The 20,488-nt window shown below is 42.5% G+C and overlaps 2 protein-coding genes across 3 annotated transcripts in view; one reads left to right on the top strand and one right to left on the bottom strand.

The window, feature by feature from the left end:
• Window positions 1-403: 403 nt before the first annotated feature.
• Window positions 404-10,036, bottom strand: COPS4 (COP9 signalosome subunit 4). The gene is made up of 10 exons (XM_050895589.1): window positions 9,881-10,036; window positions 8,582-8,661; window positions 7,639-7,790; window positions 6,260-6,363; window positions 5,241-5,394; window positions 3,963-4,113; window positions 3,382-3,552; window positions 1,912-2,027; window positions 1,465-1,549; window positions 404-962 (listed from the first exon to the last, which is right to left on the bottom strand). The coding sequence occupies exons 1-10, from the start codon at window positions 9,952-9,954 to the stop codon at window positions 829-831; spliced, it is 1,221 nt and encodes a 406-aa protein (XP_050751546.1). The 5' UTR covers window positions 9,955-10,036; the 3' UTR covers window positions 404-828.
• Window positions 10,037-10,474: 438 nt separating this feature from the next.
• LIN54 (lin-54 DREAM MuvB core complex component) overlaps window positions 10,475-20,488 on the top strand; it is a 42,869-nt gene continuing 32,855 nt past the window's right edge. For both annotated transcript variants that reach the window (XM_050895484.1, XM_050895482.1), the window contains exon 1: window positions 10,475-10,564. The gene's annotated coding sequence lies outside the window, so the exon portion shown is untranslated. The remainder of the gene's footprint in view (window positions 10,565-20,488) is intronic.

Raw genomic sequence — 20,488 nt, 5'->3', positions numbered from 1 at the left:
CTTGTTACACCTCCAGTTCCAAAAAACCACTATAGATACTTTTGTAAAATTACCAATTCATGCTGACCTAGAAAATAAAACAAAGAGCATGCTTCGCTTACCTTACTTGGCATGTGCTATGTTCTCATCACTTACAGTATCATTGCAACAAGCTCTCTTGGGAACACTGGTCTTTACCCCATCTCTTAGCACAGGTAACTCTGTGCCCTGCTGCATCAATGCAGGAGAAGGGTCAGTATTTCCTTCAGTTAAGATTTCAGACTTGCGTTTTATAAACAGAGAAGAAGGAAAACAGCTGTTTTTCATTTAACATTTTCAGGGTCTGAAACTGACAATTCCAAGAATTCAACTTATTTCAAGTTACTGCTTAAGGAAAAAAAACCAGGTCCCTGCAACACTTAAACCAAGTGGCTCATTCCAGCCTTTATTAGAATAATTACAACTAAAAGAAACATGGCACTTATATTTTCACAGCAGGACAAGCATCATAGGAAGTAATGGGCTACAAAGCTATAGCAATACAGTGAAAAAAAATAAAATTAAATAAACCAAAACCAAAGCTTGCTGCAGACATTACAGCTTCTTCTACGTGAAAACCACAGCTTTCAGGACAGCAGAGTGCAATGCAGAGGCAGCAACAGCACCATTCTATGCTCAGAGAACTGGGGGACTGTCACACCAAACATGGTATCACCTAATTGTGTCCTAAGCCAGAGTGAAAGCAGAAGGTGGGGAAATGAAGGTGGGTTATTTGTTCACAGTCCTACTCAGTTCCCTTCTTCCAGCACTGCAGGCAGTTGATTGCCTCCATTCAGACAATGGCTGCAGTCACTGAGCCATCTGGGCCTCCATTGCCTGTGCTGTCCATTCTGGGGCTGTCTGACTTATCTTCTCCAGCAGGTTGTTGACCTGGAAACACAGTGACTGAATCTGCTTGTCCCAAGTTGGCAAAGCTTCACGAGCTGCAAAGACAAAAAAACAAACAACCCATACAAAACAAAGTAAGTCTTAGCAATTCCCTTGCCTTTTCAACTGCAACCTTTTCTTCTGCCACTGCGCCCACCTACCTCACAGAGGAAGCCTTCCTTGCAGCTACCTCATGCTCATTTCTGTATTCAAAAGCTGCAATGATTTTGGCTGTCTGTTACAAGCCTAACTCCTGCATTGCAAAGTAGAATTGAACAGAGAACTTCCTGGTGAACCTGTCCCTACAAGGAGACTGATGGAATAAACTCACACTTTCCTGTGGGTAAGAGAATGCACAGTGGGGCGGGGGGGGGGAGTGAAGTGTGATCCTCCATTAAGGCAAACTCTGCCACCTCCTGGCCACAGCAAGATGCAGCAAGCTCCACTTCAGACAGAAGATGTTAAGAAACTTAATTTCCTTATCCTGTAAGGCAGCAACTCAAAAAGCTCACTCTGAATGGTGCTAAAAAAAAAATAAATTATTGTGGTTGAACTTACTCTCAAAATGAACAATTCCGTCAATCTGATCAATGAATCCATTCATGCGACCCTCAGTTATCATCTGAGAAGCTATCTTTTCTGCCTGAAATAATGAAGAGAGAAAGATGTTAGAAACTTCTTGCATTCTGAAAGAAGTTAAAAATTAAGACTTAATAGTCCTTATGCATTTTTCAACATCTCCACACATTGAGGGGGGGAAACGTACAGACAACACCAATTACGGAATTATTACACATACTATCAGTGGCATCTACCTCCACTATTGTTCATTCCATATCGTGTACCTTTCCTTCTTGTAAGATGTGCTAGATATTTAACCTTCTTCACAATATGGAATATTTAACTATTTCCTAATACTGAACTAATTTTCCTAATATTTACCACAGCTATTTTCTCATGTCTCTGACGCTCCTTCTTTTTACAAAACATGTAGAAAACTGATACCTTAGCTGCAGGGATCTCTAGTAATGCTCCAAGCTCTTCAAAAGTAATGTTGTTGTAAAGTTTGCTTGCAGATAGTAAGTTGTGCTCAATAACAGCTCTGTCCAGGATACTGGAACCTTAAGGGTTAGATGAGAAAAAAAATTCATTACTATAAGATTGAAATACTTGGTTTATATTGTAGAGCAGATGGAAAACGCTTTTTTCCCCAAGGGTTACATGTGCAGAAGGTCCAGATGCATCTGCTTTGCATCAATGTTATGCTACACAGAAGAAAGTGAACAAAAAGAAATGGATGGCACGTGGTTGATTTTAAGACAGGGAGCTTAAACCCTTTTATTTAATTTCTAGAATAATCAAGTGGAGCCCTTGGTTTTGCTACAAGACTCAGCATCTGAATTGAGGGAGTTTGACCTCCTGTGATTAGTTCCTAGCTTGCCAAATGGAAAGACCATTGCTTTTTTTTTTATTCATTACAGCTCTTAGGGCTACAATAAACCTCTCTCTTACTGTGCTTGCACAGTGATAAAGCCTCATCTAATTTCTCTCTTCTTGATTTAACAACTTAACTCATTTGTCCCTTAACCTCTAGTTGAAGATAAGCGCATTATTAAACACCAACTAACCTGCATTCTTTAACTTATACGGACAAACAGTACAGGTTAAAAATAAACAAATCGACCCAAGGAAAGAACTGCAGCTTATTGTTAGTAAGTACCTTTAATCAGTTTTCACCTCTGCGATTACACAGTTATTTGTCCTTAATCAATGAGTATCGCTCACTAGGAAGGTTTTCCCGATTATGTATTTTTCCACTTCAATATTCTTTTAATTTAGAAAATTGAGACCAGTGTGTTTAGGATTCCAGTGAAGTCATTACTTCGCATTATTTCTCACTGTTCAGAGGTTCCAGGAAGAACAGAGCTAATAAGATGTCAGTGAGATGGATCAGAAAAAAATTTGGAGACAGTGTGAGGTCCCAGTCATCCCCTCACTATCTGTCATCTTCCTGTCAAGTCAGGAAGCAGTTAAAATAAATTTATCATCTGCACAGACCATTTATGGCCTGCATGCATGTCACATGCTTCTAAGCGTCCTATTTATAACAGTGCCTTAGAACTGGAGAAGCTCAAAAGGACAGAGACTCAAAGTATGAGGCAAGGTTAGAAATACTAGGAGGTTGTCAGTGAAGAGGACTGTACATGGATAGAGAAACAAGATTTTTACAAGTTATCTTCTAGAAGAGTATTCCAAAACCTTAATAGCCAATCAGAAAGATGAAGAGCAAAGATGAAAGGCTAAGAAGCTTTACTATTAAACTATAGTCATGAGGGTAACATGCTGGGAAATAATTTTAAAATAATCTTATAAGCAATACTAAATTATTTTCCATCACACTTCTTGACTGCATTGGGCAAGTCTAACTCCTGTGGATGAACACCTAGCATTATGAGGCTTTAGAGAACTACGTACCATCGGCTGTAGTTGCTTTCTGGTGAGGCATTAGCATAGCTGCAAACTCTTGCAGTTGATTTCCACGGATAATTCTGTCGAGATACATTTTCTCCAAGATCCCATAGGCTGCAAGCTGCTGACATCTCTCATCCTTGAAGAGTGTAGCAAGCATGCGAGAACGCTGCTGACCTGGGAGAGTCAAGAAGAATCCTCATAAATGATCACCAAAGCATTGAGTATTTAGAGGTAAACAACAGAAAGTTATCATCTCTTTTTCTCAATACATGCAATTAACCAACAAAGCTCTACCAAAGAAGGAACTCGGTTGCGTTCAGGTCCAAACCACTGTTTGTCACTATCTTTTGCATCTTTAGCCAAGATGCCACCTTATCACTGGCAAAGACACAGAAGTAATCCAACTCTGAGTTAACAGTATGCCAACAGGTGATTTTGACACCAATTTGTTCACAATTTTGGATTCCTCACCAAATCTTAGTGACAAGATCCCTCCCCACAGCTAATGCACAAGCTGACTTGCTTTGGGGGATATGAAATACCTATGTTGGGTCTTTTATACGAAAATGTAACATGTATTTTACCTGCTGATGCCAAAATAGTACAATGCAAAGCATGCTTCAACGCCTCCAGTCGCTCAGTTTCATGGACTATGCTCTTATAGGAGAGCTCGTTGTATCTTTGGGCAGCCTCAATGAACTTTCTTCTGTAATCAAGAACTCGAGCATAGCAAACCTAGAAAGAAAGTATATCTCAGAAAAAGAAAACTAACAGGGGTGGCTGTATAACATAGGTGTGTATAAATTGCCACATTATCAAGTGACAGCTTCCCTAAGTATTGCCCTACTGCATCCTAGGGAAATCTGTGTCTTTGAATGATTAGCTTGACTTGTAAAGCCCTTGCTAAAGTATTATGGGAAGCAACTGAAAAGGCATTTCCCAGCACTATTCACAATGTTAAACATTGCAAATGTCTAAATGCCAGAAACTAAGTAAACGAAATATTGTACAGCTGATATTGTACTTATGTGAGCTTCCCCTTCACTACTGACATTGACAGCTAGCACTTAGGCAGCAATTTATATTTTTCAAGTGTTTGCTTTTCCCTTTCAGCGCTGTAACAGCATCTGATATTTCTTCTCTCTCTTCCTTTGTGCTTTTCTAACGCTTACAGAAAATATTTATACTTCCGACTGACTGCACGCTTTAAAACATAGCGTGGGGGGAGGAAAAAAGAAAAGGGAAAACCAACAAACCAAAACCACCACACCCTGAGTTACAGCTCATGGCACATGTGCTTTGTGTTGTAGAATTTTAAACGCCACCACACTTGACTGGTACTGTCACACTAAAGTTATCACTGCTCATCCCAGTTACTAAAATGGTTTGAGAAATTAGTGTATGAACTATGAACATAGTAAACCCACAAATAAGCAGAAAGGTCAGCAGTTACTTTACTACTTGAGACTTAAAGCTACTTTTATGGATGGGGCTTACTATTTAATTACTGGGGGGGAGGGGCTTCCGTGGACAGAATATTGGACGTGATTTTTTTCCCCTCTTAGATTTACAAAGGTGGAGGCAATATTTTTAACAATATTTCGGATGTTTTGAAGCCTAAGTTTTATTTTCAATCAGTAAAGCTGGCATTTAAAGAACCTTTACAGGCTTATCTCCAAATCATAAGGAATGAGCTGTTTCATTATTGCTAAGATGTGGCTCTCAAGCTCCCAAAATAGTTTAGAAGCTTTTCCCTTTGTCTTTTTTCTCATTATGAAAGTTTTAGTGGCATTGCATAAAAACATCTCAGTGTTGAATCATCTCCCCTTAGAAAGAGAAAGCAATAAAGCAAGTTAGAAAACCTTGTAATGGATTTGCAGCTGTTCGTTAGTTGATTCATTCTGGAGCAGGGAAGCTCGATTAATATAAGCTTCTGCTTGAACTGGGTCATCATCCTCCAGATACAGCCTGGCAATTTTCAGGTAGGTCTCCAGTTTATAATCTACATTGTATTGTCTGTAGAGAAACAGAAAAGCAAGTGCTCAGAGTTGCTCTACAACTACCCTTGCTCTTAGCTGTTCTAAACATGTATTATGATTCTCAAGCACTTGGCAACGTTTGCTTTACCCTGCTTTCTTCTTCCCTAACACCAAAATTAGTGCTGTCTGTTCAGGGTGAGGAAATTTGAGATGAATGCCAATATAGAACTGGCTCCTACAAACACCAGTAGAAATAATGCTGTCCACCAAGACACAAATGTACGCTCTAATAATCTGTTTTTAGTGGTTTGGAAGTTTGCCATAAGTGGTGAGCCAATTGAGTTAAGCAGCAAACTTGCAGTGGAGCAAATAGGTGCTAAATAGGCAAAACCTACAGCAATTCCTTCTACTTGCATACAAAAAGGATAGAAAGGACAGCCAGAGAAAAGTAACAGCAAGGGTTCTAGACTTAAAAAAAAACCAACACAAAACCACAAACAAACAAAACCCTACAAAAAACCTCAACTGTATTTGTTAATATCCAATTTCAAACTACGTCTTCATTTTGAACTGTAAAGGCGAACACGTGGAAGAACTGTCACCTTTCAAGAACCTTTGAATAACCTTAGAAGCATTTTTGTAAAATACTATCAAAACCGCTGTTTATCAACACGACTAATAAATAGTGCAAAACTTCTGGTGCAGTATTTTGACCCACTAAACTGTTTACTGTAATGTACAGTCATCAAGCTGTACTTTTGTCATCTGGCAGTAGTTCTGGCCTGAACTACTGAAACTCTGGGAAAATATGCAACCCCCAAATTCTCACTCACTGGTCTAGTTAAGTACAAAGGGATCAAGTATATTTAGCAACACAGAACTGTGTCTAGCACAGTACTTACTTTTGCCCTGTTTCCAAAGGGATCCCCACCAATACTTGTGCTGCATTTCTCCAGTCTTCTTCTTTCTCATAGATTGATGCAAGATGTTGCCTTATTGAAGCGACCTAAACAATGATGAAATCAATAGCAAACACTGTAAAAGTTGAATGGTTCTGTATTAACTTTCACAGTATTTGTTCTTGTTCATGAATCCCCTCAACCAATACCCCAGCTTCACAGACACAGCAACCTGCACGCACGCAACTCTTCCCACGCAAGGAGTCCTGCGTGGGACTCCTGATCAAGCTTTAATACCAAGCTTTTCAAATATGAGCGCTGATTTGAAGCATTTTCACTTAAGCTTGTGACAAGATAAAAGGAGTTTATCTTGAGGGAGCGATAAGTAGTAACCTTCTATAAAGCTTTTAAAAAAATGAAACAAGGCTTTCAAGAACTGGAGCACCAAGACTCACAAGCCATTTCTTGCAGTTACACCTCATATCATGCCTTTGAGATATGAATGAGGTGAACTATGATTAGATCCTAATGCAGAAACTTCTACTTTGTAGAGCAGCTGTCAGCAGATAAAATATCAGTGCTTACAATCTGGGTTTTATAAGCAGAAGTGTGGGTAAAAAAAAGAAATAATCTGATGTCTCAGATTTAATTTATGCATAATCATTATAATATATAAGCAGGCATGTTCAGTTAAGACTTAGAGTAAAAGCTGCTTAAAAAGACAAATGATAAAGAGAAGCAAATACAAATCATGACAGAAACTGCCTTGCTTTTCTTCTCAAATACTAGATCCTAAAGGCTTTTTATATAAATATCTTCTGTAAGAACTCTCAGATGATGGTGACTACTCATACAACAAAATCAAGAACTGAATTGAAAAAGAACTGCAGCACATTCAGTAGTTAACTAGAATTGGGATTTCAAGAAAATATTTTTTCCTGGTAAAATGATTATGGCTAAAATACACACACAGAGACATATTATTTTGAAACAAAAGCTATTTGTCAAGATGCTTCTCTCTTTACATCACCTGCCTGTTCCATTAGTTGGGTAAAATGCAATACAATGAGTACCAGTCTGTCTCTTGACAGTACCTCCAGCAGCTCAAGTATTGTTTCATTGTAAGAAGCCATTTTCTGGTAGCGGAGGAATTACATGCCTAGCATCCTGATGAATAGACAAAGTCTGTATTCTTTGCATGGTCCTAAATACTCTCTGCATTTAGCTCAGGTTTTGCATGTACAGGAATGCAAAATTGGACTCTAACTAGGAATATCTGTTTTGAACAGCTTTTTTAAAGACTTAAAATAGTCAGCAGATAAGGGAAAAAAAACCCAAAGCCAAGCCTGCAAACCAAAAACCCCTCGTCATTGATCTCTCACCTGCTCTTCAAATGAAATAACTCTAGGTTGTATCTTTTCCAAGGTGAAGTGGTAAATTTCTTTGGCCGTGCTGTCAGGAAGACTTGGAAGATGGGTACAGAAATCTGTCAGTAGCTGACGTGAGATCACTAGACTGACATTCTCGTTCACCACTGGTTCAGAGATGCATGGAAGAAAAACACAAGATGGATGCAATGCTTGTCAGCGCCTTCACTGTAAGTGATCATTTGCTTTTATATTAAATTTGAATATTTCAAGTTTTTAAATCTGTATCCAAATGAAGGGGTTTTTTTCTTTGTTTTTAAAAGGTGAATTTTTTTCTCTCAGAAACAGTTTGTTTACACTAGAGGTCACCAGAGTTCTAACCCCTGACAGATAATAATGAATTTCTCACTTTGATTTATAGTTTAGAGAGATGTTTCATTCTGAATCACTGTTCGGTTGCTGAAACATCTTGGACAAAGTAAACCTTTAGGCTAAATTTCACTAAGTTGAGAATAAACTTAAAAAAATTACAACAGCTATAATTTATAGAGGTATTCAATAAGCCAAACATCCAATACAACACAAAAAATCCCTAGCCATTTCTTCTTGACAGTTTTTCAAACTAACTTGAGATGGGGAAGAAGGAGGTGGTTAGTTTAAATACTGCTTGGCATCCAATATAAATTTTAGCATTCAACAGAGACTACTTTATGTTTTCACCTTCCAACACTGTCACACTGACAGGTTGGAAAGTTATAATAACTTACAAAGCTTGCAAGTCCTTTCTCCCTTAACTTCTGAATGTGGCGATGATGGTTCCTCTTCTAGTTGTGTTTGAGTTCCAATAGGACTAAAATATCATGTATTTACGCAGCCTCATGTAGGGCTAACAAACATGCAATCCTACAGATCTCTGGCCTTTACTCAGTGTGCAACCGATTATACCAGATGCACTTACTTGCTTCTACAAAAGCTTTCAAAGCTTCAAGTTGTTCTACACCCGACAGCTGAATGGCTTTTTCCAATATTTGACGATATCTGTCCACAGATTAAAAAAAAAAAAAAAAATTAAAAAAATCATTCATAGGGCACATTTTTTCACTAACAAGTTCGGTTTCTCTGCTTATTTTTTATGTCAGAGCCCTACTTTTGCTTATATTTTCTATACCTCTGAGGTGGCAATTTTCCAAAGTGTTTGTGCTCAAATATCAGGAACATTCACCTGGAATTGGTATCTGGCTCTTTTTAAATCCCAGGACTAGATAACGTAGCTCATCATTTTGGTATCTGAATATATGTGCAATTTTGAACGTTACCAAAAAAAAAAAAAATCCACGTCCCTAGGATAGTGCACAGAAAAAGTAATGAAAACTATATCGCTCATGGATTAAGATTAATAAGGCTAGTCAAATGTTCAAAATGCCATATTCAATGAGAACGAGAAACAGTGTTGGGAGGTAAGTAGTACGTTATGGCCACTTGACATGAGCGCAGGCACAGACTATGCATTTTTAAGTGTTTCTTCCTGCAAAAATAGCAACTCTAGTTTTCATTCTTCATAAAGCTAATTAAATTTTGCCTAAGCCATAACCTCAGCGTGTGCAACACTGATGAAGCAGTACATTCACGTTGAAGCCACATTTTGAGGGGAACATTTCCAAGTTTTTACATTAAACTCCTAAAAGTGAAGTAATTCCTCTAGAAAATAAGCAACTGGACTGGGACTCGAAGAATTTCAGTTGACTGATCGACATCTAACTGAACCCTCGAGGGAGAGAAGATCTATGTGACACATTGCACTGCGAGTAGCTCAAACCCCAAGGTCTGGCATCCCAAATACCCTCATAATAACAATAATAATAATAATAATGGAGTTACTGACATATCTACACCAGTCGGGGAAAATAAATTCCCCGACCTATTAATTCCGCGCAGCCGACGGACAGGCAGCCAAACTCTGAGGGGCGGCGGGCAGACACGAGGGAGCTACGGCGAAGGGCTAAGGCCCCGCGCGGGAGCCTGCGCTAGGACCAGCACAGAGCAAGTCGTCGTTAGAAACGAAAAATGAAAAATGACAGAATCGTGAGATGAAATCTTTGTTTCTTTCTTCTTTTTATTTAAAGAAGCGCGGCCGTTGGGCAAGAGCCGCCTCGCCCGCCCAGGGCCCGGCAGCCCCTCATCCCTCCCCAACGGCCGTAACCCCAACGGCCGCTCACCCGCCTCGCCCCGCCATGGGGAGGCCGGCGCCGGCACTCACTTGCCCGCCAGGTCCTTGTGAGAGCCGCTGGAGTTCATCAGCTGCGCCAGGTCCTGCCTCACCGCGGCCGCCATCTTCGCCGACCCGCCGCCGTCCCCCTCGCGTGCCGCAGACCTCCCCCTACCATAGAGCCGCGCCGCCGGCAGGCTAGAGGGGCCGCCGCGCGGCGGGGTCACGTGGCGGGGAGCGTCCGCGCGGGGATAAAGCTCGGGCGGGCCCCACGCACACCTCCCCCTGGGGCCGCAGGGCGGCACGTATAGAGATATATACGTATATAATCGCGCGTAGCTGTGTGCGCGTGTCGGCGGCCTCAACGCGGGGCAACGCTGGGTTCTCCTCGAGTGGCGCGCGCGGCCCCGGAAGCGGGAGGCCCGGCGCGGGTGGGGCGGGCCCGGAAACGCGGGGCGGAGGCGGGGCGCGCGCGCGCGGGGCGCTGCGCCGGCGGTTGCCAGGGCGGCGCGGCGCAGTATTATGGGATGCGGCGAGGGAATGGCGCGGGGCGCGTGATTTTGAACAAACACGGCGGCTTCGTCGCGGGCGCTGCCGCCGCCGCGGCCGCCGGGCGCGGTAGCGGAGTGGAAGGGGGCGGGGGGCGGCGGCGGCGCGAGGCGCGGAGCGCGTGCGGCGACGGCGAGAGGTATCGGTAGCGGCGGCAACGGAGGAGGAAGAGCGCCCGCCCGCCCGGTGAGTGCGACGGGCGGGAAAGCGGCGGCGGGAGGACGAAGAAGGGGGTGCGGGCCCGGCCTCGCTGGCGGGGAGGGAGCGGCGGAGCCCGGGAGGGAGCGGCGAAGCGCTGACAGCCGTCTGCTGCCGGGAAGGCACAGGCCCGGCCCGGCTGGGCGCGCTCCCCGCGGCAGGGCGGGCTCCCGGGCGGCCCCGCCGACCTCCCTGGGCTTGCGGGGACAGCCGTCCCGGTCGCCCCTCCGCCGCGGGGGATGCCCGCTCGGCGGGTCTCACCACCGCTGCTCGCTGAGATTAGCTGCGCCCAAAGCTGCAGCGGAGCGGTGGGGTTAAAATGGACCCGGGGAGCGGTGGGGGGCCGGCGGCGAGGCTTCCTCCTCGGACCGGGTGTCTGCGCGGGACCCGCCGCCGCCCCCTTCCCTGCCGGTCCGGAAGCAGTTGGGGTTTGGCGGCGGGGCAGCTCGGGGCGGAGCGCCCGGGCGGTGCGGCGGGGGCAGGTGCGGCGGGGGCGGGCCGCGGGGGCGGTGGTGACGGGGTGAATATGGCGGATCTTTCGAAATACGGTGGCGGCCGCTGACGGAGCCCGGCGGCTCCCGGCCGCCCCCGCGCCGCCCGCCGATGAGGTGAGGCCCCGGGGGGCGCGCGGTGGTAACGGTCGCGATGGGGGGGAGGCGGCCGTTGCCGGCGTCGCGCGATGCCAGCGGTCGCGGCCGCTGGGGCTCGCCTCGCTGGGCCTGGGGCTGGTGGGGCCCGGCTTCTCTGGCCCACGGGACACCGCATCGGGCGATGGGGAGCCCTCGGGGCCGGGCGGTCCGGGGCCTCTGGCTGTGGCGGCGGCGGGACGCGGTGGCGGCTGGCTTAGGCCTGGGGACGCTCTCCTCGCCAAACTTGCCGGCATGGGCCGCCGGAGCGGGCCGGACTGCCCCTTGAGGACCTGCCAGGGCTGCGCAGGACTTGGTCCGGGATGAGGAGGTCCTGCCTTTGTCTGCGGGGATGCTCGCTCGGGCTCTGCCCTGCAGAGCAGGCTGCAGTGAAAACGGCGTAGGGTGTTTTCCCCACTTCCTTAACTCACCCAAGTGCGAGGGCGTACCTGTGCCTTCAGTGTGCAGCACGGCTGTGGACAGCCTCCGAGTTCGAAGTGAATTTAACTGGACCATCTTTTGGGATAGTCCCAGCTTCTCTGTTCATCACTCTTGCTTGTTACGAGGTATATGGGCGGTCAGAATGCGTTATTAATTATTTGTGGCCTTGACTTTGAAGCACATTGTGTGCTAATTACATAACGTTTGGTATGAAGGTTTTGAGTTCTGGAAAGCGCTGTGGCATTGAGAGCATGTGAAATTGCCCACTGGGATGTAGTGTGAACAGGAGGAAAACTCTCAGACTTAAGATTTCAAGTGAAGACAGAACAGATATTTGAATGATCTTTCATTAGGTTCATCCTTCTGAACAGTTGCTTGAAATATATTACAGTTATTGTAGAAAATACTGAATATAGAAAAATAATTTGGAATATTCTTTGCAATGTTTACATAAAGCTGGCAATAACAGGCAATACCTTGTGCGTGTGGTTAGCTCATTCACAATAGCTTTTTGGCTTATTGGAGGCAAGAAGAATAGCGGGTTACCAGCTGAGAATATTTCTTCTGTCAGGGGAATCCTTTCATAAAATAAAATGCCTTAGACTTGTCTTTTTTTATTCCCCAAGACATCCAGTTTACATATGTGTCAGCAAGTGGTAACTGTTGGTTACATGCCTTGTACAGACTTGTATCAACCTACAGAGAGATGTATGGCTGTATTGCTCTGTAGGCCAAGCACTCTTAAAGGCTGGCTTGAAGAGTATGTTAGAAAATACAGCCCATCTTCTCTAATGGGTTAAAAAGGTACTTCATGCTTGTTGTAATGTGGTAAGTTTCAAAAGTTTGTTATGCAAGGTCGATTGTTCAGATTATGTATCAAGAACTATCTGCTGTTGTTTGGTTTGCTCATACTTCTGTGATGTCCAAGCTCAGATAGTTTGTAACTGAATGCTCTGTTCAGCTAGAACTCTCAAAAAGCTTTAACTGGTTTCAGGTTGAGTATCTGCTAACCGCAGGTAAATTTGAAGCGTGGCGATGAAGAGTGCTGTCAGATTTCAGCCTTAGAGACATTATCTCATACGTTGGGGTATCTTTTATTTTAGGTTTTGAAAAGCAGTCAAAGCCCCGTAGATTCTTTTCCACTTACACTTGTTTGAGAAATACTTAATGGGGAAAAAAAAGTAAGGGGGGGGGGGGGCCGCGGGTTTGATTTCTGCTTCAGCAGCAAACTGTGCTTCCTTATCTGTCACTTGGTCTGCTTGTGCTTCTGTTCCCTTCCTGTGCTATAGAGGTAGTGCTTTCTTGCTTCACATGCTGTTGGAAGCACATCTTAATGTCCTACAGAATTTGTATACTACAATGGTGGGATTCGTAACAAGTACCTAGGAGACAAACTCATGGTTGGGTTTGGTTTTTTTTTTTTATTCTTAGCTGCAGGAGTTCCCAATAAGTGGAAAACGTTTCTTGAACTCTTGATTCAAGGGTTTGTGTTCTGCCAGGCCTTACATTTGAGTAGCTTGGTTTCCTCAGTTGCTTAGAAAACCAGTAAGCAGCATGTGGCTTTCAGTACAGCCTGTGACTAGGCTTGCTCACTTGACAACATTAGAAAACATAAACGTTTTTCTTGCACGAGAAAGAATGAGACTGCCAGAATAATCCCTTGATCAGTGATGGGGGCACATAGCTACATGATGCAAGAGATTCAGGTTTCTCATATTCCAGATTCGGATGTAGATTAGTGACTCCTTAACTCCTCCAACTTGTGTGTTGTTCCCCTTCACAAGCCGTACTTCTGCAATCAAACATGTTGCTGCCCACATGAGGGTTATGTCCTTGGTTTTGGGCTCTGCTCTGATCTGTCGTACGAGTTCCAGGTACATACCTAATCCCCACCTCTATGGTCTGGCTGGGGTTTTTTTTCTTCATTTGGAGTAACAGCAGTTTCTGCTATGGACTCAAGAAGCCTATCTGAAGAATGTTTTAGAAACTTCTTTAGATGAATCTGTTGTTCCTGTGAAAAGTTTTTCAGGGTCTTTTGTTCGTTTTTTTTTTTTATATTATTTTTATCAAAAAGTTCCCCGTGGTCTCAGGTCTCCCTATATAGCTTAATCTGCTCTCCCCCCCCCCACCCCCCCAAATATTTGAATGAAACAGGAGACACAATCTGCAAACAAGTGAAAGCTTTCTGTTTTAAAATCTAGTTAGTTGTTAACATTGTAGTGCCTGGGCAGAGCTTTCCTGACAGCTTTTGTAGTTTTGTACTTGCTTTCAATGTTTTTTGTCCTAATTGTTACTCTCCCATTTATTTGGGAGAAGATGTGGCTATGCACTGCTATAATCCCATGAGCACTTGTTGCTGCTTTGCTGGCGAGGAGGATGGCTCTGCTCTTCCCTGGCAGCTTCTTACTCTTCCATGCTTTCCCCTTCTCTTGTGCTTTGTAAGCATTTAAGCAGCTACACATAGACCACAGTTAAAGACTGATCTGCATTAAAACTAACCTGGCTTTTGTTCTAGGTTGGAGTGAATCTACACAAAATGGCCTGACTAGTCTAGTGTTCTGCCACCACTGAAAGAGTTGGTTGTACTCTTCCCCTTCCCTCTGTGCAGGGAGTATAAATGCCAAGCTGGGAGGGGAGGGATGCTCCTGGGTTTCCCCAGCCCCCTGACCTAGCTGGATTGTTGGCTCTGGTGCGATTCCTTAGTGCTGTTCTGGTGCTCATAGACTTTGAACTGAGCTATCTCAGCACACTGACCTATCAGAATTTGCTCACTACTTTGTGGGGTACTTTTCTTCCTGGGATGAACAGCATCAGCAGCGTGGAGAAAGCGGGGCTGTGACAGCCCACAGATTGGTTTGGATGGCTAGCTTTAACCCAGCTTGGTTCCTTTGTCTGGGCTGCCCTTGCAGCTACATAAATGTTTGCTAGCACAAGGAGGAGTGAAAATGTTTGTATGGAAATGAATAGGCAGATGCCAAAGGAGGACAGGAGAGCTTTAGCAGTAGTGCTGGCTATTACATACAGGGAATTGGAGTGTAAGGGAAGTAATGCTGCTGATCACGTGCACACAGTAGTCAAAGTAGCAGAGGATGCTATTTGAAATAACAGTGCAATAAAGATATTGCTAGGATGTTTTTCACAGCAAATCCTAAAAAATTGTAGCAGGTTCTTGTTTTATTAGTATGTAATTACCAGTTTGTTGACAGATGAGGTTTTTTGGCTGTTGGTTTTCCTTTTAAAATTATGATGGAAGCTTAAGTTACCCAGAACTTGCCAAGGGAAGAAGGATCTCCTCATAAAAGGTATGCGGGCAAGTGGTTGGTTTGTTTGGGTTTTTTTCCTCCAGCCATTCTTAAAAAGAAAACAGCTAGCACCTCTATTATAAACATGGCAGTGGTGACATGAGCTTAATCTTTCTTCCCATGGGAAAAAAAAACCTAAAACCTTAACTGTGTAATATAAAGCTCTCATATCCATGTCTCTTGATAACTGTTACTTTAATTGCATAGGAGTTGCTAATTTGTGTACCTTGCCCATTCCTGTGATACACTGCACACAGTTGTATGTATGGTGCATCACGTAGGGAGCATTCACTTAACAGAATGTAGATTAATGGGAAGGGAACGGTGTGCATTGGTTGAGTGAATTATGGTTGTCTTGGGAACTATTATGTTGAATTTGGCAACTGTAGATGGTTACATTTGTGGTGAAGAACACCTGATATTTTCTTAGTAAAAGAAATTTTCTTAGTTTCCTTGTAACCGATGAAAAAAGACTGGATGCTTACACTAGTTGTGTATTCAGTGTTTGATAAGGAGTAAGGTTGGGGCTTTTTCCTTGCTATAATTTGCCATTGGTATTGTATTTGATAAATCTAGAACCATGGTCCTCTGGGAAACGTGCAGACAAACTGCCTCCATATCTTGTCTTCTGTAGAGAGTGGGAAAGAGAATGGAAATTATATTGTCTGTGTTCCACATGCATGTTTTGTTACTGTGTTAAAACGATTTGCTTTCACTGTGCTGTTACATATGCAAACATGGTGAGTTTGCAGTCTTAGATGATTAATTTTTCCACTTACCTTTGTTAATCATAGCTTTCTTACGGATTAATCTTTTTTTGGTTTCATGACGTATTTTTTAAGGCAATCTCTAGCTCAGTAAGCTTAAACAAAAGACTCACTGTTGAAAAAATGCAGTGCTGAGTGATTTTGTAATTCTTTGCTTTACAACAAAACAAACCTTTCAATTTTAGAGACAAAACGTAGAGTGTCAGAGAGAGTAAGAAAATGGGAATGCATAAAATGAATAACACTATTTTACTCATTATTGAGATGGTAGCAAAATTGAAGGATGGCAATTAATTAGGAGAATTTTAGTACAGTAAGATTGCATATGTGTGCAGTTGTGGTCTTTCATTTGATAATATGCCAGCAGTATGGGATGAATCTTGGGTATACATATGCTTCTGTGAAGGCTTTTCTAGCAAATGAGAGAAAACACGTCCAGTGTCAAGAGTTTCTTAAGAACTGCATTTCCTTTCTTTTTGTGCCATTGATCTTTGTGAATTTCAGTTGCCTGGAATAGTTGATTTGTGCTTGTATGTACTTGGCAAAAAGGGATGGGAGAACACAGCAAACAAGGAAATGAACTAGCATGTTATTTTGTTTTGGTTATGAAATGACTCAATAAAATTATTTGTTTCTCGAAGTTTTTTTTCCCTTTGAAATCAACTTCGGCAAACAAGTGACCTTCACTTTCTTGACTGTAGCTTGTTTCTGCTTTGCATAGGTGTTCTATGTCACTTGCACTAGCAAGCAGTCAAGAATCTGTGGGAACTATGAGCCTTGTGTTTTTATGTAGTGTATTTAATCTTTTCTTGAAATAAGTTTCTTCTATTTGCTGGGTTAGTGTCTGGAACATTAAATGAAGAGTGGTTTTTTCCACTTGCAAAGAATAGTTCTGGTGCCAGCGCTGCAAACTGGCTGCAGCAGAGGGACCAACAAGGCTGTAGTCAATTTAGCACCTACAATGATATTAGCAAAGGTGGTCACTTCTGTTTCCTGTGAAGAAAAAAATAAACAATTGCATATGAGCTATGGATTCTCCCAGGAGAGAAGCAGAAAACATGAAAGAAGGAGGCTACTTGTGAATTTTTACCATTACTACTGGAATGACTGGGAAAAATAAGAGCTCTTTCTCTCTGTTGAACAGGAAGGTGAGTTTTGGTGTTATGTCAGCAAAAGGACGTATATTGAATAAAAAGCTTTGACAAGTTGGTTGCCCTGGATTCTTAACAAAAATTCTTAATGATGTTGTTATCACGAGTTGTTACATTTGCTTCTGCCTCCAATATTTGTTTATGGCTGCAAAATAAGCTTTGTCCTTGGAAGAGAGTTATCTCTTAGTTGTCCAGATAATAAGAACCTAGATTGCCCTCAACAATGCAGATGCTATACAATTTCGCACAAACTCATCCCATAGTCACTTATAAGTTATGTTGCTGCTGCTCAGTTGGTTTTGATAGACTGCACAGTTTGACACAGCTGTTTGGGTGCATGTCCTGAGCTGGATTCTGGGGGAACTTACTGAGGTGCTGAGACACCCTCTGATTCAGGTGGGTTCAGCTAGTTGTGGGTATGTGGTGCTTTAACACAGTGTAGCAATTGACTAGGGCAGCTGAGTCACAGCAGCTAACCTGCGAAGGCTACAGATCAGCTTTGATGTCCCGTCATATATAACAACACTGTTAATCTCCAATCCCCAAAATTATAAACTGACAGTTGGCAAAAGCTTCTTTTGTGTATCCAAAGTTGTTTTAGATGTAGTAAAGAGGGAAACTATGAGCTAGGTGATCTTGCAACATAAAAAAAAGAAAACTTTTTCCATGGAGAAACACAATTAAGGGTTTGCATATAATTCTTTCTTCTCTTATTAATTCTGAGAATGAGGTGAACCTTCTGGATCCATTTCAGCTCAGACAGTGTAGTGGTGACTTGTCCAACTGGTGGTAGAGCATGTTTGCCGTGGAAGTCAAATTGGGAAGGGTATCCTGTAAGGACAGGGAGGGACATACTGAAGAGCATGGAGGGTGCATGCAAAGAACTTTTCCTTCCAGGAGGCCTTGGTATGCTGTCTGGCATAAAGCATCTCCAGGGATAGAGTAAGATACAGTAAATATCTCTCTGTGTCACTTTTCAGGATATTGAAAACAAAGGTTGTAAGAGATAATATGTTGTCCTGGTCACTGAAATGCTTCTCCTTGGCTTGTCCTGTCTGTAAGATTTTTGTGTGTGTGTGTGTTTATCCAAAAGCTTAACTGTTGGTTTTCTTGTGTACACCTAATGAAACTTAGCAGTTTGTGTTTCAGAAGCTCTTCAACCTTTTGTGTTATGATAAATGAGACTTCAGAGGTCTGAGAAGCCTGCAGAAGTGGCCCACATGGTTCTGGAGCAGAGATGAAGATTTCACTGAAATTCCCATTTCTCCTATTGAATTGATATCTTGACTCAAAATCTTAATGTGGAATTTCATTCCACAAAAGCCAGTCAGCTCTTGCACAGTCCTGGTTATTTAAATAAGTTTTCCCCAAAAGGAATATGGAGGTGCTTTATCTAGAGATTAAAGTGGGAGGGAGGGAGTAATAGTGTTTTTTGGCATCTGAACCAAGTCACGGTTTGCCTGTGGGAGAGCTATTTATCTTCAGCTCAGTTCTTCTGCAAGTAAATATATTCTGTACTTGTTAAGTGTTGTCATGTTTAAGGCTGGTAGAGCTGCTGAGATCTGCAGCTAGAAGCATGTTTTCTGGCGAATCACTGCAATATAACTTGAGCTATTTTTGCTTTTCTTTCAATGCTCCGTTGGACTAAAAAATGAAGAAAGCCAACTTAGACTTCTAGGGTAAGTTTAAAAAGCTGTAGTGGCCATAACAGCTTTCACTGCTGTCCAAATCTTGACAGCACTACCCTGAAAGCATTGCAGTTTATGGTCTTAGATTTTTATCTGGTTTTCCTCTCTGTGTTCTTCTGACTTGAAAATAATCATATGATTGCATAAGACACATAAGGAATTAAGTTTTTAGGACAGAATGCTTTTCTGTGCCATGTTAGCATATTTTTGAAAATTAAATACCCCACTGAAATCAGTGTTGCATGTGTTTTTGTTCCGGTTAGAATGAACTTCGTGTATTGTACCTTCTGACTGGGCAGTGCTGCTGAATGTATTGCACTGCATAATCATTGTGCTTCCTGATTTGCAAAGTCTCAATAAAATTGGTAGGTTACAATTCTGTTGTGATGAACCTTTGCTCATAAATAGAGCGCTAAAATGCACTCCTGCTGAAACTGCTGGCAGCAAGCCTAATCTTAAAAGGTGCCTACTATGATAACACCTGTTAAAAGTCTGTGGGGAGCTAGATATCAAGCCTATGATGGCACTTTTCATGCTTGTTGTTTTTAAGTGTTCTTGGTGTGATATTGCTGTGTGTTCTGAATTATTCTGTAGCCCCACACTCAAGAGGTGTCTGGAATTTGGAAAGCAAGACCTTTATTTCAAGCTGTATTTAAAAGACCGAAATCTGCGTTTCTTGGGCCTAGTGATAAGTACTTTGCACATTTGTTAAGGGTTTGGTTTTTTTTTTCAGTCAAGCTAAGTTCACTACGTATATATTCATTTTACCTTCAGTTTCTTAATGCTTTAATTTTGGCCTCCTAAACACTGCAGAAAATAAAATAACCCCTAAAATAACTTCAAATTATTTCTTTTGGTATCACCACAAAGTTTGCATACAACATAAGGTTAGAAATGCTTCATTAAATGGAAAGGCCCTGGAATCTACAAACCCAAATATCAGATTGTTCATGGCAGTGAACACCTTCAGAATGTGTTTAATGATCATAAGAACACCTGTGCAGTTTTGTTTTTCAGCTTTTGTACTACAATGTTGTGAAAATGACTGAAACTGGCATGCAAACCAAGGGAAGGGTGAAGGGAAATGTTCTGATTTTTGGTTTCTATTTTATTTTTAGTTTACATGAAACTCTGCTTGAAAGTAGAACATTGTTTCCAGTTACGGAAAGCAAACTGAACTGCCTTGAAGTGTTCTGCTGCAATGAATGTTATTTCCAGTTCTTTCCTGGAAAGTTGCTGTAAGGAAGGTGTGTCCTAAACAAGCAGTGTTTAAGACTTTAACCTTACCATGATAAAGTGACCTTCAACACTCCTTTTTAAGAGAAAAGGAGGATGTACAGATGTGTATGGAATATCTTTCTGTGGTCGAATGCATGAATTTTTGGTTATTAGAGCATAAATGGCTATCCTGATTACTTCTCTATTTCTGCCTTCTTAGCCTGGACATACCAGTCATTTGAAAAACACACACATATTGATGTTCTTTTACTTCTGCAGAACATCACACTGTTAGATCAACAGGCAGTGTTCGCATAATAGTAATGCCTTGGCTCTTCAGTGCACTCTGGAGCTTACTTAGCACCGGTGAGGATTAGACCCTTAAAGGGCACTAAGTAGTTGTCGAGAAGCAGATTTATCATCAGCTTGCTGATCCTGGTCCATCTTCAGAACGACATGGAAGTCTAAGTTTTCGGCTTACTGTGAGCCACAAATAGTTTACTGTGAACAAACGCTGAAAGTGTTGACTGATGATTATGAGATAGATAGATATCTATGCAAATTTGAAATGTAGACATGGCTTGAAATGCAGACTAATATTAGTAAAATGGTATGTTTTTGTCCCCTTCTTAATGGACATTTAACTAGCATGTGAGAGCTAGGTAACAGCTGTGAGCCATGCATGGGAAAGTAATTTGACCTTTAAGTGGTTTAGTTTT

Source organism: Gymnogyps californianus, chromosome 4, assembly GCF_018139145.2.
Source record: "Gymnogyps californianus isolate 813 chromosome 4, ASM1813914v2, whole genome shotgun sequence".
Taxonomy (NCBI): Eukaryota; Metazoa; Chordata; class Aves; order Accipitriformes; family Cathartidae; genus Gymnogyps; species Gymnogyps californianus.
Note: the sequence above shows the minus strand (reverse complement) of the source record. Positions and strands in the feature narration are given on the sequence as shown.